At 45.9% G+C, this 18,789-nt stretch overlaps 5 protein-coding genes across 5 annotated transcripts in view; 1 reads left to right on the top strand and 4 right to left on the bottom strand.

The window, feature by feature from the left end:
• Positions 1 to 6,233: 6,233 nt before the first annotated feature.
• Positions 6,234 to 8,552, bottom strand: H257_02888 (hypothetical protein; the record flags this gene model as incomplete). Its single annotated transcript, XM_009826711.1, has 5 exons — positions 6,234 to 6,532; positions 7,207 to 7,285; positions 7,616 to 7,762; positions 7,795 to 8,041; positions 8,143 to 8,552. 5 exons carry the CDS (start codon positions 8,550 to 8,552, stop codon positions 6,234 to 6,236), a joined length of 1,182 nt encoding a protein of 393 aa, XP_009825013.1.
• A 2,671-nt stretch (positions 8,553 to 11,223) lies between these two features.
• On the bottom strand, positions 11,224 to 12,723 carry H257_02887 (hypothetical protein; the record flags this gene model as incomplete). The annotated part of the gene is made up of 3 exons (XM_009826710.1): positions 11,224 to 11,259; positions 11,366 to 11,589; positions 12,162 to 12,723. The coding sequence occupies 3 exons, from the start codon at positions 12,721 to 12,723 to the stop codon at positions 11,224 to 11,226; spliced, it is 822 nt and encodes a 273-aa protein (XP_009825012.1).
• A 3,013-nt stretch (positions 12,724 to 15,736) lies between these two features.
• H257_02886 (hypothetical protein) lies at positions 15,737 to 16,258 on the bottom strand (the record flags this gene model as incomplete). Its single annotated transcript, XM_009826709.1, has 2 exons — positions 15,737 to 15,756; positions 16,075 to 16,258. 2 exons carry the CDS (start codon positions 16,256 to 16,258, stop codon positions 15,737 to 15,739), a joined length of 204 nt encoding a protein of 67 aa, XP_009825011.1.
• Positions 16,259 to 17,055: 797 nt separating this feature from the next.
• Positions 17,056 to 17,493, bottom strand: H257_02885 (hypothetical protein; the record flags this gene model as incomplete). The annotated part of the gene is made up of 1 exon (XM_009826708.1): positions 17,056 to 17,493. One exon carries the CDS (start codon positions 17,491 to 17,493, stop codon positions 17,056 to 17,058), a length of 438 nt encoding a protein of 145 aa, XP_009825010.1.
• Positions 17,494 to 18,218: 725 nt separating this feature from the next.
• The window catches only part of H257_02884 (hypothetical protein), a gene marked incomplete at both ends in the record, with an annotated part of 3,456 nt that continues 2,885 nt past the window's right edge, over positions 18,219 to 18,789 (top strand). Inside the window, one exon of the mRNA XM_009826707.1 lies at positions 18,219 to 18,425. Coding sequence (XP_009825009.1) covers positions 18,219 to 18,425 — 207 coding nt within the window. The remainder of the gene's footprint in view (positions 18,426 to 18,789) is intronic.

The following is an 18,789-nucleotide window of genomic DNA, read 5'->3' as shown; positions in this document are numbered from 1 at the left end:
CGCATTACACGTGGCACCCGGAGCCACGTCGTGTGCCACGTGTATTGCGTGCAGAGGCTGCTCCTCACGGTTCATGTCCTCACCTCGTCAGAGACTTGTATAAAAACCAACATACGACATTTGGCCTTTGTATTGAAAATGAAGAGTCATCTACCAATGAATGTACGAAGTATTGAAATTTTAACCAATAAGACTAATGTCGGATAGAATTGTCATATTCGCCAAGTTATCCATACATAAACGACAAGGTTATCTCATTGAAATTCTGTATACCGGACATACATTTTCAGAATATACATTCACTCTGTTTATATGGAAATTTGTATTGAGAATGTCCGTTCCTTAATTATGTCCGGGTGCAAAAATTGATTGTTGTATGGAAAGTCCTTGCACAATTGCGTTCGTTCATTGGTAGCCATAACCACGTTTACAGCAATCTAATTGGCTAATCATATTCAAACAGCAGCTCCCAACTCCCATTGGTTGCTGAGATATCCCAAAAATGTGTGCGTTCCGTGAATTATGGCCATGAGTCAAGCCGTTTTATTATTATTGACTTCAATTCATTATGTAGTTTATTGATTATAAAAAGTACCTGCCATAGCTTATTGGCCGACAGAGGGGGCAGAATGACTTCTGCATGTGTGTGTTTCTCCGTGTAATGATGTCAAACCATTGTTCGAGTTAAAACTGCAATTACCTGTAATAACATGATTTCTGTCAAAGTTGCCTTAGCTATTCGGTGAAGCTCATCCTAATGTGAACTAACAGTAAGTACACTTCATTTTCCAATATACTATAATAAGTTAGTTATACGGATGCGCAGAAATTTCTGAACCAAATTTATTTAAATACGTCCAACCTGATAGCCGATTGGATCATTTGTCTTTGACCTCCGTCCAATCAGATTGACGGGCTACGTGCTTATTCAACGTCGTTCCCTGTAGTTACTGATTTCCCCCCGGCTTTTAAACGGCCCAAAGTGAATAATTTTTGAGAATTGATAATATCGACTGTCGAGGTGAACTTGAAATTTCAAATGTTTCAATGATGTTTGCATGTTGCCACATTGAAATCATGAAGCTGCGCATGACTTTGTTCGACAAGCACGAGCTGTATGCTCATCACATGAAACATCCAACCTCAACGTACTCCCAGTTGGCCGCATGGGCTGCTGAAATATTCACCCTTGCTTCAACACCAACAAAAGCTACCATTGGAAATGTACTTAAACGAAACGTTACGCTAAGCATCCGCGCCGACAACAAAGTGTGAAGTATTGACCGCCCTGTCGCACTGCCTGCTGTCGAAGTGAGCGTCCTTGCGTGGGTCCTCAAGTGCGAAGAGTTGGGCGATTGCATCACCGGCGAACTCATCCGCAAGCAGGCGTCGGCAACCTGCGACCAAATGAACGTCCCCGTCTCACAACGCCCCGCCTTCTCCAAAGTATGGTTATACAAGTTCCAAGTTAAGCACGGACTCACCAGTAAACTGCAGCATGGCGAGGGTTCATCTGTGTCCCCAGCTCTTGTCGCCGAGGGCCGCCAGCAGATGAAAGCAGCGACCAGCGGGTACAGCACCGCCAATACCTACAACATGGATGAGACGGCATTTTTCTTCTGCTTGTCACCACACCGATCGATCACGCGACACCGACAACCCGGGACAAAGGAGTCAAAAAAGCGCATCACTGTTGCACTTACCACCAATGCTGACGGCACCGACGTTGTTGACCCGCTCTTTATCGGAACTGCGGCACGTCCACGGTGTTTCAACGGGGTCGCGGCCTCCGACTTGGGCTTCAACTACATGTACAGCAAAAAGGGTTGGATGACCGGCGGCCTTTTCAACACGTACCTGTTACAGATGAACCAGCGCATGCTCGCGGAGGACCGAAAGGTCCTTCTCTTGGTCGACAACGCGCCACCGCATCGGCCCGACGACGAGTCCCTTCCGACAAACATCAAGGTCAAAATGTTGCCAAAGAATACGACAGCGCACCTTCAGCCCCAGGACGCTGGGATCATTGCGTCGTTCAAGGCCAAGGTCAAGCAGCAGCAGCTGCAGAACGCCCTGCAACAGATTGATTCAGTCATAAGTCATAAGTCATGGCTGGTAGGCAGGACGGACTCTATGAGGTACCTCTGGTGGAGGCAATGTCGTGGGCAAAGGATGCCTGGCGTTCTGTGTCACAGGCAACCGTGGTCAACTGCTGGAATCGGACAGGCATCCTCGACACTGAACTTTCGACGTTCAGCGAACACGTAGCGTCCATTGAGTTGTAATAATTTGTACCTGTATATTTTTGTTTTCTTTGAAAGTTGTTACGTGGCCACCGTTTAAAAGCCGGGGGGAAATCAGTATTATGGGAAGTCTGTCGACAGACAAGCTGTCGGTAACCATATGTTGCGGATATTTCATATAACCGGATTGAATTCAGTTTCCATTCATTCAGAAAGGAGCATCGATGTAAACGGGGCGATGGTGCACACGACAGCGCCGCACGTCGAAGCTACAAGCCACAAGCCTGGGCATCCACCACCTCATATGCTCATGTACGTCACACCACGTCACGATAGTTATCAATCAACCTTCGTGTTTACCTTCAAGTTCATTTATAGGCCCTCGATGATCAACACACTACCAGCAATCTCCTCCACATGACAGGTATGCATGTTCAATCATGCTATAAACATCGAGTTCTTGGCTTATATGGCCATTCATACCCTCTGGAGTCTAAAGGCCCTCGACGATCAACACACTACATAGATTTTCTTCCATATGACAGGCGTGAACGTTCAATCACTCTATAAACATTGAGTTCTTGGCTTAGATAGGCCATTAATGCCCTCTATAGTCAAACATTTTACAGTACATCGCTCGTACGAATCCAAAGCTTGCACCACCACCAAGTTTGTCCCACTCAGAGCTAGGTTGCTCTTTCATCGTTCGGTATTGGTAATATATAATGTATGTGTTGCTGATGAATATGCTGTTGAACTGTGTATCAAGAACTGTGAGGGCTTCAGTTCGTCGTGAAGCGGGTTGCTGTGTCGTGCAATGCCTGCTGATTACGTTCATGAAGAATTGGATAAATGTGAACACTTCTTACATTTGAATACCAAGGGCATTTCGGACCGCTTCGATGATTTGTACTTGTTACACCGTGACTAGTACAAGTCTTGCAGTGCCGCGTAGTTTTGTCGGTGGATTTTGAGGCTGTAGGCTGGATACTTCGAGATTGCTTTTTGTACTGCAATCGGGACAAATTACTAGTTGACGCTGTTCGCTTGGCTTGTAAGGGGGAAGGTCGAGCCAATGACTCCCATAGAACCATCTCTCCAAATAACTGGAGATCTCGCAAGTTCATGACAGTATCGCTCGGATGATCACATTCTACTTCTGTGTACCGGTAGAGCATCACAGTGTTATGTCGTACTTACACAGGTCAAGAAGGAACATTTACGATGTCGCTGCTCCATCATTGAGCCGTCGCTACATAAGAGAAAAGTCCACCGTTCTGTTATCGGTACTGTACTCCCGTGGCTTAATGTTAGTGTTGCTACTAGAGAGGGAGCAAGTGCGCATTCATATTACCCGGATAATTATCCGTCTGTATCAGTTCATATTACCCGGATAGTTAACCGTACACACGGATAATTATCCGTCTGTATCAGTGTGTTTCGTCGACAAGTTGAGCTGCCGACAGTTGAAAAGACTCTCCCGTTAGTATGACCCCCATCGCACTGTTTTTGGTCGAATTTACATTTACTTGTATTACTTCGAAGTAATAGATCGTGACTTCAAATCCCAATTGCTCAAGAATGAGAAAATACTTTGCAGTTAATTCTGCTAGCACCCAGAATATTGTAATACTCCGTATTTAGTACTACGTAGCACTACTGTGTAGTAGTACGAATGACACAATTAGTTTATCATGCTCTGGTGCATCAGGTCCATGAGATATTAGAGAGGTTTAGCAACTTTTCCACACCGCATCCATTCCGCACATTTTTGACAACAACCGCGTTATGGATACAGTCCTGACGTAAACTGACGTACGTGAATTTTTGAGACTTCTCCAAAATTATTTCGATTTGAAGGTCGCTGTTGTGATATCATACTTTATTTTAATTTTGAAAAACATTGTTAGTAACAAAACGATAAAAATTCGAAGTACTTTTTTTCAAAATGACAAAAAACCATTTTTCAGGGTGATGCAAACATAGACGCACTTCAAGTTTGGCAAAAAAGTCGACATATTTGATGCGTGTTTTTACCATTCTACCGTATACCTTATGGATCAGTACTCGTGATTTTGACTTATCGAGTTGTACCCAAATTGCTGTATGGTGTCAATAAAGTACGATTTGGTGGGGCTCTACCCAATCGCTTTATATTGGTCAAAGCTGTCCAATTATCTCGTTCTAGCCAATTAAACAAGTAGAAGTAGTAGAAGTAACCAATCCGAACGCATTGGAAAGAAATCAGACCACCTTATTGAGTTGTATCCAGTTCGATCAGATTTTACTGACATTTTCGGGGGTACAGATCCATAAGGTATATGGTAGAAGCTTCTAAATGTTAGTAATACAACCATGATCATGTTTGCGATGCCAATTTGAAATACATATGCCAAGGGGCAAGCAATTGACCCCAGTGCAAGTTAGTGCTGTTCAAGTCCTCCACAACAAAGGCAAAAGCAGCCGGTACATTGCACGTACCATTGGATGCAGCGAAAAAGCCATCCGGACTTGTCTGGCTCGAGACCCGCAACCAAAACCACCAAAACAATTCGGGCAGGAAGCCAAAAGCAACTCGCCAGGCTTCCCGTATACGATAAAAAATGGGCAGCTTGCCACCTACAACAACATATCATTAAGATAATTGATCGTTCAACCGCAAGTGCTTTACCATTGGCACGACATGTCAAAGCTGCCGTCAATCGGTCGGAGTACTTTGCGTCTTGTCGATTTCCTTCCAAAATTTCCTTGGCGACATGGCTTAGTATACGCTGGTCTCATCGACGTTGAGAATGTCCTGCAGCTCGAACTTGGCGTACTTGTTCCAAAACGTAGCGGCAAAGTCGTGTCAAATGGATTCAAGTTGCAGGGTGGCAGCTTGGTGTGGCATGGCACTCTCTGGGAGAATCGATGAAGGTCGGCAAAACTTTGGCAAAGACGCATAATGGACTTCTACGAATTTGTCGACTTGCTTGTAGCCATCAAGCCACTCCTTGTGGTTGACCTTCATGAAAGTTATCATGTGGTAAGATGTAAGAATGCATTCCTCACGACGAACGACTTTCATGAACGACAACAGTTCGTTCTTGAACCCTGTCCACCAAGGCTCGCTCGCTTGCTGTTTCGAGCGGTCGTTGTGAGCAGAAGGTGCCAGCCCTTCCAAGTCGATTGCAGTATGTTCTGCTTGGCTCACAAAAGACGGACACTGGCGGCATCAAACTGATGGAGCAAGTCTCGCTTGACGTTGATCGAGTACGGTTGCTCGTGTCTTGTGACCACCATCTGCTTTGTCGATGTGAATGTCGAGCACAAATTTGAATTTTGAAGATGCCAGATTGGGTATGATTGATCATTAGGGAGATTTCGGGATGTTGTATTTTTCTTAATTCTTAGAATTACCTGTAAATACCGATATTGTTAGAGAAAACTCCGGAAACTAGTACCAGATTCCGCCAATCGACCAATGTTTGAGGATTTCAACCGTCAGTGGTAAAGAGAGATGAGCGACAGCGAGGTCATGACCGTCGTTGGACCCGACGTGGAACTAGTCGTCCTGGATGGTTCGACGAAGTCGTGGTGGACTGAGGATGACGACGTGTATCTGTTGATCCAAACAAACAACGATCGACCGTTTTTGGCTCCCAAGAACAAGATGAAAGCGTGGGATGCAACCGCCTCACAGTGGTGACCAATATTTATTCATATTTATTCTTGATGTCCGAGGCAGCGAATTTCTTATTTGTCGTCATGGCTTGCACGTCATACTTATTCACTCTCAACCCTGCAATGAATTATTTATATCCCGCCCCCCGCCCAGATGAATAATTCAAACAGAATATGCAATGCATGTATTATCGAACAGGATTAACAGTACAGTAAGATAGAACTAGCTACCATACTCAACGGAGCGCATCATTTCTTGAACGTCTTCAATCGTCCAAAGGTTAATATTGGCATGCAAAAACATTTGCTCCTCGAAATTTTTCGGGGTCATGCTGCAACGTCGGTTTCCGATGGCCAGCGCTCACACATGTTCGACGTTGTGCACAAGAACCGGCAATCCATGAAGCCGCTCGTCACGCGCGTCACCTTCTTCTTTTTCAACGCCCGCTCGGCCAGAGACATCACAGGAAGCGCCACGGCCGCCGCGCTGGACTCGATAGTTTCTTCATTGCGCAGCTTGATCACGCTTTCACACTCTTCAGCTGTCATCGTTGTCTCGGTGCCGCGGAGGATCTTGACAATGGCGCTCTCAAAACTTAGGTATTTGACAACTCGCGCGCTCGGACCTAAACGACCCACCGCATCCGGATAATCTTCGATAACCGTATCGAAGACTTGGCGCACTTCCAAAAGACAGCATTCATCGCCTTCTAAGGCGAGCATAATCGAGTGAGGTCTTCTAGAGTGACTAGCAGGGCCGTCACTTCGCGATCTTCCACCACATTAAGTCGTAGCACGTCGATACTGTCGTCAGCAATAGCCAATAGAAATGGCTTAAGCTCAATATACCGTTTCAACATGTTGAACGTCGAACTCCAACGTGTCGCACTTAGTGTAATCGCACGTAGGGGGTCACACGACGCAGACGAGCGGCCGGTAGGGTAAAACGAAGCTTGGTCATTAGAGCGTTGACTTTGTAAATAACATTCGTGGTTGGTGAGCATATCGGACACAAAGAGGTTAAACCGGTGGCTGGCGCATCCAATAAAAGGCACCCCGGTTAGTCATGCAAAAGCTACATTGGTGGAGCAGTTATCTCCGACAAGTGCGATGACATTGCTCCAGGACTTCCCACACAAATCCAGGACGAACTCAGTAAACTCCACGTGGGCAGCTGCACATAGAGATTCCTCCTCGTTGATTGGTGCAAAAGACAGTAGTACTATAGAGTAGCCAATTGCATCGCTGGACGGGTAGGACGCAAACAGAGCAAGGTAATGGGTTGAGCCACACGACCAACCATCGAACACAAGGGCGAACTTCTCAGGTAGTAGAAGAGCCACCTTCTTCTCGATGTGAGCACTTAGTCCGTGCATGTACTTCATGAACGAAGTTCGAGAGATCGAGTCCAAGTTGGCGAAGCGGCGGACGGTTGGATTTGACACAAACGAACGCGCAGAAATGCGTGAAAGTGAGCTAAAGTGTCATACCGATATGGTAGAACTTATGAAGTTTAGTATGTCAAAGAATAATGAACAGTTTTAGTGCTTCATGAATTTGATACACATGTCATTACTTTCAAATTAGACTGAGAGATATTCGTCTAACGATGGCGGTTTCATTTCAAAGTAAGGGCTAATGTGATTGCCATCGTAGTAGCAGCAGTTGCAATTCGTGAAAAACATCGAAAGACATATTATCTTTCCTACATTCTGGAGCATGATTTTTTGTTGCATTTTGAACGTGATAAATGGCCACAGCGTTTTCATGCGCCCAAATGATGACCACTCAACAGAGAGTCGAACAAGACTCATGGCAGAGTTAAAGTACCGTTGTTGGGCGCTGATGCACTTGCCCTTGTAGCCCGACATGATCCACGGTAAAATACCTTAAGCCGGGTCGCCATAGGCAGGATAATCGCACCAGCAAATGACGTTTCTCGGTCGTTCAGAAACTCGACAAGTCGACTTTCCTTGAGCAACGTAGCGTGCCCCCAAAAGTGGATGCAAATGCTGTCGGTTGCAATCACACCCTGAAAATTCAGGTAATGGATTCGCTTGTGGTCACTGTAGATATGCCGTTGCATGTCCGGATGGTCGGCCAAGCTGGGTCGGGGTGATGCGGCAGGTTTGGACCTTGGATCCATCGATGAACGCAAATATGGTCTGCACTGGTGACCCCTTGGCTCAAATTGCAGCCTGGTACTCCGCAATCCGTGGAACCACAATGTTCGTACATGCGTTCGTTCCACATACCATACAGGAGGTCCACCATGTCGTTGAAGAATCGGCACAGTGATTCGCGCGACCGGCCAAACACCACCACCATGTCGATGTAGCGTCGTGGATAAGACAACCTATGCAATACAATGCACAGGGCCTTAGTGCCGAGGCAGCGGTCGTTGGATTTGGTGATGAAAACGCCCGGGGTCCGCAGCAGAAGAACCAGTCTGTTGACACCGGCGACGTCAAATCGGAACTTCAGGGTTGAATCAACGTCGGACATGGTGCCAAGTTGAAGCCTGGTGTTGGGGATGAATGGTCGTTCGATGGCAACAATGAAGTACTCCATGAAATGAATTCGTCGGCGCAAGGACATCGAGCGTAGGCGCTTGAAGATCGCAACGATGTCTTCGGGCGTCAGCATTGTCTATTATTAACCCCTGCCAGTCACTCACCAATACGGATAGGGAAAAATATTAGGCTCCGAAATCAGCTTGAAAATAATCGTTGGTTTGAATTTTCTTTTGAATTTGACGGAAAAAGAAAAAGAGGAGACGTCTCAGAAATCTCCCTATTGATTGGTTGGATCATGTATCATGCAATCCTTGGATTGGCCATTGAAGGCTTGTTTTCTATTCGTCAACGAGAAATTATATTATAATGTAGAATTAAATTGTTGTTTAAACACTCATTAGCTAGAAAAAGCAAGGTGAAATAGGCAATTTTGTATGCAGCGCAAGGTGAACCACCTTGCGAATTCCATAAATAATTCTGAAATTGTACAGATTCAATTAAATATATGTATTGATGATTTTTAGTTTTCATGTGTCTGTCTCATTTTGGATATATTGGACAAATTGGAAATTTGTCCAATCAGATGCCGTGAAATCACGAAAATCGCTGCGTAAATTCGTCACCTACCTGTTGCGATATATTCTACTCCTGTGATGGCGGTTGGTGCAAGGAGCATTGAGATAATTATGTAGGCTGTGCATGAGAGCAAGATCATGCGATGTGGTATCCCGGACTCGGTCAATTCGAACAGGTCTAGACTTCAGTAACATCACCACTTGTCTTCTAAACCAATGAATGTGGTCATCCCTCATTCCACCATCAGTCCGTATCGGTGCCGTACACCTCCCTACTGGAGTGGTCACGTGGTTGCGCGGGCGGGTGGCACAAGACGTCTTGGTGGCACCCATCGCAAGTGCTGAAGCCGCCACTTCAGCACTTGCGATGGGTTCCTACTGTACCAAGACGTCTTGCGCCACCGCGTTGGCCCACCAGATCCGTCACAGCATTGCGACCCAACCGAGGCCACAACACAATGTTAGCTGTAAGGGGAGAGCCACATTGGATATAGCCGGAGTGAACTCATCAGTGCACAATTCTCTGGAGCAGCATGACACAAAGCTCTACAAAATTCAAGCGTCCAAACAGTTCAAAATTGTAACCTCTTCTGCCAGTATTATAGCCAACCGTGTGTAAGAAGCAAGGTGTGATGGACTCTGATTGGATATAAAAAAGGAGTAAAGTGGCTCACTTTGCGAATTCCATTAACAAGTCATCAAATTATAGAGGTGGTCGTATTTGTTAGGGGGGTCGTATTTTCCCCCGGTTCGCTCTAAGTAGATGCGACTTCCAACCAGAACTATTGGTCTTCCACGCACTCCACTTTTTGCAAAGTTGGCATTGCCGATGTTCTTTCTGACGAGATTGTTGCACTTTCGTACGGATAGCATATGCGGTTGAGGTAAAGGGTAATTACCCGGTTACCAGGTTATCTGTCTGGTGTTACCTTTACCTTACCCTTTGCATTACCTGTTGACATCGATGCTTACAGTAAATATTCCTTACTTTTATCTTTTACCACACCTTTTACCAGAGGGTAAAAGGTAATTAATTACCTTACCTTGCCGAAGCCTAGTCGTAATCATCTTGGACAGTGGTAGTATTGTAAGAGCATCTCCAACGGTGTTTATATTTATATTTCAATTGGAAGTTACGGATATACTTCGAAGTAGAATAGCAGCGTCGTCCTGAACGCTTCTGAGTCGGATAACCGAGCTTTATTAGATCATGCTGCCGTTGCTGGAAACGTTACTATCGGGTTTGGACGTAGCCACCTCCCTACCCCATGACGGTTGGTCGAACCGCAACCTGAAGAGCTTCTACGTAGGCACAGCTCGCTGGAGAGATGAGTCTGTACTGGCGCCAAATAGCATCCTGCTTACGATCATTGATGTCGCATGCGGTACTAGTGTGAGCCCATGGGTCGCACATTCCCTATTTGCCCAAGGGCATGGGATATGGCGTCTTGAAATGACTTCTCAATGTGACTACCGATAATGGTTCTAACGCGGCAGCCTCTGTGTTGCTCCCTTTTCCAGCTCGTCAATCAATGCATTACTCGAATATGAGCACTTCAGCTCGCGTAATCACGTACGATGCGCCGATGATTCGGTGCAGCTGGCTGTCCTGCTCATGTTGCAGTTTACAAGAACGAGCACAGAGAAGCTACGTGACGCGTTGTTGAAAATTCACCGAACAAAGGTCATGCGGCAAGTGAAGTAGCCGCCGCCGGTTTTTCTAGCAAGGACTCACCGATGCGCTGGAACTCAGCACATGAAATGCTTGAAGACAGTACAAGCACGGCATGACTCGGTGACGAAGGAGCATTGTCCGATAATGAACGGAAGAAAATCTGCGGCGTGTCAGAGTTCGTACGACCGCCACGGCAAGGGATGGAAAGCCTTGCGGCTGATCTGCAGCCAACGCTTGACCTCGTCCCGATGTCAGTGAAGATGCTCGTCAAGCATTGCGATGACAGCGAAAAGCGCTCCAGGCCATTGAATCTCATCTTACGTACGAATCCAAGCTCGTACAATAACCGGCTATCATTTGCGCATACCTCAACCCGCAGGTTGTGAAACCGGCTGATGCAATCGAAGTCAAACATATCACTGACATTGTTCGATCTACGCTCCAACGTTGTTACTCTGTGGAGCTCGAAAAGTTCACTGCTGGGAGCTGGTCGCAGGACTTATACAATTCACTTTCTTCGCCGCCATGTTTCAGTCGACACCTGGTAGTTGCTAGGCTGGAGAAGGTGGCGACAAGTTGATCGGTATCTATGGATTGATGTCGTAAACGCATCTGGATTCGACGACGTGTTGTCGTGGTGGTCGACAAGAAAGGAAAGCCTTGCCGACCCACTATCAGATGGCTATTGAATACCTTGGGACCTGCAACTTCCACGCCATCTGAACGCATCAACAGCATAGCGAGACGCGAATTCACCACAACGCGACAGTCGCTATCGTCATCCACCTTCATCATGACTATGTGTGTGCTCTCGTGGACGGACGCCGGTTTTCGAAGATGCCCAAGGATCGAGCGGCGGCAGCGTTTGCGCTTGTCACGGATGCCGCAATCGACCAACTTGCGAACGAACAAGAGGGCTGAGACGAGGAGGTCATCAACGACCGAGCTATCCCGATGCTTAACGAGTTTGACGAAATTCTTACCAAGGCCCCCTTGGATGGCGCTTAGGAGACACTGTTGCTGGGATGACAGTAACGCTCAATACATCAAACGTATATTGAATGTGCTTCGTACAAATAATACAAATATTTTCAGGGCTAACAGTCTTTTAATAGTACTGTCAATTCAGTACTATCAGTCCTGTCGCCAGTCAATAAAATATCCAAGTACTGAAGAATTACATTGATGGATGCCCCGTTTAGATTATGTGGTCACTAATGTCCCTAAACTGGCCCTAATTTACGCCAAGTTTAGTGAAAATTTGTCAAATCATCTAATCTGGGATATACAACATTGCCAGTTGCAAATTCAAAATCTCTCTAAACTGGGACATACAGTCTGTACTAGTATATCATTGCCGACTGCAAATTCAAATCATGACACAGTATTGTTCAACAAGAATACGCTGACCAAAGAGTTAAAGCCCCGTCCAAATGCAATTTGGACTTCTAAAGCACAAGAACACTTTTACACCATATCGTAGAACAACCTGTCTCGTCCACATTCAAAATTTGGCTCTTGTCGTACTCGCTGTACTTGTTCCAGAACGACGCAGCGTATCCGAGCCACACGTCGTCAAGCACTTGTTGGGAGAGCTTGCTTTTGCATGGGACTCGATGACGGAAGCGGTGTCGATACGAAAACCTCAACAACAGCGTACGGAATGAGTTGTACCCGACAGCATCATTCTTTTTTGTTGACAGGTAGTCAACCAGCCACGGCCGGTGGTGTCGCTTGACCCATCGCATGAGATGGAACACCCGGACATATCGCTCGGTGCCTCGGCGGTCTCGCATGAACGCGAGAAGTTCGTTCTTGAACGGTATGAGCTCTCGAAGGCCCTGACCACCCAACGTTGCCAAGCGTCCGTGTCGCTTGCTTGCAAGAATCTTGGCCTCGTTGGTTCTCCATCCTTGCCAAGTCGAGAACGCCAGTTTGTTGTCGCGGCAGAATTGACGCTCGCTCACACCATGCGTGGCTTTGAACTTGTTCAGGAAGAACTTGCGTTCTTCATTCTTGTAGCTGTTTTGGTTGCGCTTGCGTGGCCGCATTTTTTGGAATCGTTGAGTTGGTTGCTGATCACTTTCAAATTTTTAAAACCAGCCAATCACATGTAGATTTTGACGTGATTGATTTAATTAATTACAAATACATTTAGCCAATCAAACGAGGATATTCTACTTCGGCACATTTGGAATTTATATTATATTTGAATAGTGCACCTGACCGAGTTTAGCTGCAAGTCACTGTACCTACCTCTGTCCGGAAGTAGTTGCAACATTCAGAATTATTTAATAATGAGTGTCAAGATTATCAAAATATCGAAACTAGAGGTATGCTTTGCTAGAGGAGTTCAAGGTGAATACGAATAAACTAATACCGTCCCAAACATCCCAAATCAAAAGCATGAATCAAGAATCCAAGTTTATTATTTTATCCAAGATATCCACGATGTAACGTATTTATCCAGAGTGCGGCCAAGTTTGATACTTTATCCAAAGGCAAATTTCATTGCCATGTGTTGTGTTTGCATTTGTGTGTATGTGATTATTGGGAGCCCCCCATTGGTGAGAGCCGCCTTTCGATAAGTTCTTGTACATTATGAACGCCCGCAAAGATTTCATAACTTTGAAATTCCACTCCACCGCGTGTCGAACGCGGGGCCCTTGAAAGGCAGCCGCCACGACGTGACTCTGCTTCGTGTCAGCAATTTACAAGCGTACTTCGAAATCAACGCTGACATATTCAGCGGGTACTATATCTACAGGGACCCCGCCTATCCAATTTCAAAATGGATAATAAACTTAAAACGTTTAAATTCCAGCACCTTAGCTTTGATGGCCGACTCTTTTTTCGTTCTCAAGCTCGATAGCTAAAATCGCACTGTTTCGACGATTATCCGATGCTGTCTTCGTTTTTGGTTATTCGCCATCGCCACTTTCAACGCGTCGTTTCATGGTCTTCATGGCCATTTCTCACACGAACTGCCAACTTGTTCCACCTTTTCCTTGTCGTCGGTCACATTAGCACGTTGGACGCCGCGGCACACTTATCTTCGTCCAATAACGCCACCAAATCATCCAACAGCATGTGCTCATCAGTGTCCTCCTCGTCGACCCCATATAGTTTCTCAGGCACTGTATCGAAGCGATGATGCTCGTTCACCAAGGCAGGAAACGATTTTTCACCTTCCTGTCATCAACCACCCGGCCAAAGCACTCATAGCTTATTAATTTGACGGGCAAGACCTGTCACGTCGCGTGACTTGACCTTTCGCTGCAGCAAAGCGAAGTTCAGCAGCCACTTGCACTAACGAAACTTGGTCTTCGTCCAACATCCAGTTGCATAGCTTCTCTGGCAGTGCCGTGGCTGTTAGCGCGTTCTCTGGGAATGGTAAGCCTCACCCTCACCCGCAGATTTGACGGTTTGTAGTGACTATCTTTTTGAATACTTTGCTTCAATGATTTGAGATTATCAGATAATTAAAAATTTGGGTGCAACTCTTGCGAGTTTTTCCCCAGTACGACGAGGGAATTTAAGGTTCATCGAAGTTCTATGTGTAGCGCAAATTTCACGATATGATTGGATAGCGTAGTTCGAAATTCGAAACATATATTATAAAAATTCACCAAAAAATTAAAGTATTTTGTGATTTGCTGCTGCTTGGCTGTAAAAAGTGTATGACACTCAAAACTTCGATGAGCCTTAAATTCCCTCGTCGTCTGTACTAGTATGGAGTATTATACGTCATCTATAAACTACCAACTTTTCACAAAATTTTCTGACATCTATTTCATATTCATTACTCAAAATTTCAGCAAATAGAGACGTAGAATCGACAGATCTCAATGTGGTGAAGAAATTCTACGTCTCAGATTCAAATTTGGTGATGAATTGATCCAGAAATAGATATTTAACCTAGCGGTATTTTACATGGACGCTTGGATATTTGGTCATAGGGTAATTGCTCCGACATTGTGCCGACATCTCCGACAAATTGAAAGGCTAGGATTGGCTAGAGTTATCCGGATAATATCCAATCAAAATAGATGCCGGAAAGACTTTCGAGAAGTTGCCATTTCACGTTGCGTGGTCGGTGGAGCACCGAGATGACATGACCATCCGACGTTGGGCCATGCAAGTGAGCGGTGTGTTGCGGGGCTCCTGAGCACATGTGCTCTTCTTCCTGGCACAGAGCGTGTGTGACATTTGATCGCCGCCTGAAGGTACTGCCGCTGCCGCGAAAGGAAACGACATGGAGCTTTGTACCACGCCGCTTGTTTGAGCCGCCCAACTTCGAAGACCCCACTTGGTTGGTCTTGGGGTATTATGTGGCTGTCCAACCAAGTGGGGTTTACTCGACAAGGACATTCCCGTGGCAACCATCTGAGCACAACGCCGGGAATTCAAAGTACAAGACGATCAACCACGTGGAGGGGCAGCAGGGGCTGTCATCAGGGGGGACCGGTCACGTGGTTGATGTTTAGTTCAACATTTTATGGATACAACGCGAAAACGAGTGGTCCAACGGAGGTATTTGCCATATTTTTGCACATATTTTTGTATTTTTAGGAATTTGAATCCCTCTCTTCCCCACACGTGAATCACTGGTACCAGCATGTTCATATGGAAGGTACATTTACGTAGGATATTCATTGTTTTTCGCGAGAACGCCGGACATATATCCCGCTACTTGGATTCTTTTGCTTGCTTTTTTCACCCGTGTGCCATACCACTTGATTAATTGAGGCGTTAACCAGTCAAGTGAGTAATACTAATGATCATTGTGTATGAAGGCTTTAATTAAATCCACGCTTCAATGATACTCGTCAGATCAAGCGTACATTACTCAGACATGTTTAAACCATTGTATTTCCATGTGTAGCTGGAGGAGTATTTGCGTCGGCCAAACCAGTTCACGCCAGACATCCCTCGATCCCACACCCGTCGACACCACACGCTGCACCCTGCACCACTCCTACGCCCGTCGACCCCATAATGTGCCCCACCTACACCCTTTGACCACACGCCTCGGCCCCGCATGCTGCGCCCCACCTACACCCCTCAATCCCACACGCTGAGCCCTGCGCCCCACCAACACCTGTCGATCCCACACGCTGCGCCCAGCACCCCACCTACGCCCCTCGACCCCGCACGCTGCGCCCCATACACTACACCCCACCTATGTCCCTTGACCCCACACGCTGCGCACCACTGGTATACAGTCATATTCATCTCTGTATCATATTAACAGTGGTCGACAGCTGTGAGGGGGCCTGCAATAAAGTTATCAATTTTCGAGGATTTTTGCGTGCTCTGAACACAACACCTGGACAATTCAAATTGACCAATAAGAAGTGACTTATTCGATTACATCTCTCATTTAAATGTATTACTGCTACTTTCGTCGATGTCGCTGTCACTGGCCCTGTCACTTTCGCTTTCACTTGCATCGTCCTCTTGCTGCTCCTTGATGTACTCCGCACGCTTGTAGAGTTGACGGTCGGCCTTGTTGATGCAGCCCTTGATGCTGGCTGCCTGTAAGTCCTCGAACGCTCGCTTCAGCCTCACAAGAACGTTCCTCATTAACTGTCCCCAATATATCTAAAAGAGTTAACCTGGCTTTTGACAATTGCCCATACAGTCTCAATAGGTTGTAGATCACTATGGTAGGGAGGAGTGTAGACAACTTGATGGCCAGCAGCTTTGGCCATCGACACAACCTCTATGTCAATTTTATCGACATGTACACGTAGTTTTTTCCACAACCCAGCCTTCGTTTCATTTGCGTATGGAATTCCATACTTTGTGCAAGCACTCTGTAGCACACTTTTCTTTTGTCCATATTTAGGTGTACTAGTATCCACAGGGAGACCTTTATGATATTTTGCATTGTCCATCACTATAACAGCATTGCTCAATCCAAGATCTTTCATTTCTTTGATAAGTTTCGAGAACCAACTGACGAAATATACATGGTCAAACATTCCATGATAGTCCTTTGTTTCATGCCTTCCGGTACGTTTTCCACCTTGAAAAATATCTAAAGACAAAAGCTTGCTATCCATACAAGCACTATCCAAAATTGCAGCAATGAAACAAAACCTTTCACCTTTGTGCTTTTCTTTGACCTCAATGTCAAAATCATCACTTGGATCATACAATGAATCATCATGTCGACTATAATGGTTATGATTGTAGCTCTCATCTAAATATACAACAGGTCGTCAGTTGACATCACCATTCACAGTCAACAAATCATACATTACAGAAACATATAAATCACGATGTTGAACATTTACACCACACAACCGCCTGCCGAGGCTCTTTTTCTTCTTCCCGCGCTTGTAGCCGAGTTTAGCCAGGACCCGTTGTGTCGACTGTCAGGCCGCTTTGGTGGAAATATCCGACTCAGGATCGAAACACAAATTGCGCTGGGCCCGGAGGAAATGGACCACGTCCTTGGCCACCGTCCTGACACGATCTTGGAGGCGCAGCCGGACGAATTCTTGAATGATGCTCACGATGGTGGGCGTCATCGGGAGACTTGTGCGAGTGGACATGTCCATCGTCGGGTCAGGTTTGGTGACCGTGCCACCGGTTTCCAAAAAGATCTTCCATACCTCTTGGACCAACTGTGGCTTGCGACGCAGCAGGCATGCGGCGGTTCGACTTGCCTTAGGCGTATCGTCTTGGCGTAGCATGGCGTTAACCAAGATCATGTCGAGCATATCATGATGCGTGATCTGTCGTGGACGCGATTTCTTGACATAGGCGATGGCGCGATCGGTGTCAGTTGGCTGTGGGGGACGTGATGTCATGGATTGTGCTGTTAACGTGGTGTCGAGTACATCACGTTCTCAGCACCAACCATGGCATCATATCACACAATAGATGCATTGTCTGCACCTGTGTTGGTAATGGTGAGCCTACCCAAATAGTTTGATGCACATTGGCACGTAAAATATTGAATGTAAAAGGTTATAGCATAATAGGATGAAATTTGACTCAATTTCAAACTTTGGGGCATTGTGTTGGCGAGAGTATTATGATTTGAGGAAAGTGTTTAATGGGTGCATTGTAGCCCTCCGCTCACGCTACAGACGCTTCATCAAAATATTTTCATCATTTTTTTCGAAAAAAAAGTTATGGCCAAAGGTCCCCTCACAGCTGTCGACCACATTCTTATCAAAGAAATGAAAGATCTTGGATTGAGCAATGCTGTTATAGTGATGGACAATGCAAAATATCATAAAGGTCTCCCTGTGGATACTAGTACACCTAAATATGGACAAAAGAAAAGTGTGCTACAGAGTGCTTGCACAAAGTATGGAATTCCATACGCAAATGAAACGAAGGCTGGGTTGTGGAAAAAACTACGTGTACATGTCGATAAAATTGACATAGAGGTTGTGTCGATGGCCAAAGCTGCTGGCCATCAAGTTGTCTACACTCCTCCCTACCATAGTGATCTACAACCTATTGAGACTGTATGGGCAATTGTCAAAAGCCAGGTTAACTCTTTTAGATATATTGGGGACAGTTAATGAGGAACGTTCTTGTGAGGCTGAAGCGAGCGTTCGAGGACTTACAGGCAGCCAGCATCAAGGGCTGCATCAACAAGGCCGACCGTCAACTCTACAAGCGTGCGGAGTACATCAAGGAGCAGCAAGAGGACGATGCAAGTGAAAGCGAAAGTGACAGGGCCAGTGACAGCGACATCGACGAAAGTAGCAGTAACTCCAATCCGACTGTAGGCGTACAATTCTCGCCTTTGTATGCGTTGGAAGTGTCATTTACCGAGGGACTCCAGCCAGCATCATTATTGAGTGATGGCCTACCACGTTTGATTGGATAACGTGTTTTGGATAAAACCAATTTGCAGCCGATGATTTTGAAATTCGCACTGCACAAGGTTGCAACCTATCCAGGTTCTAAATTTTAGGTTGCGGATAGAATAGAACTGGCGTTTGCGAAATCTGTCTACTGTAAATTTTCTCGGTTTACGGTCGTCAGTAAACATAAACACCAAATTCCCGGATAACGTACATTTATCCGAAATTGTACCGGATACAACAATTGCTATCCGGGAAAACCGAAGTTTAATTTTATTGCCA

This window comes from Aphanomyces astaci (assembly GCF_000520075.1).
Source record: "Aphanomyces astaci strain APO3 unplaced genomic scaffold supercont1.5, whole genome shotgun sequence".
NCBI classification, from domain to species: Eukaryota; Oomycota; class Saprolegniomycetes; order Saprolegniales; family Verrucalvaceae; genus Aphanomyces; species Aphanomyces astaci.
This window is presented reverse-complemented; position numbering and strand designations above follow the sequence as displayed.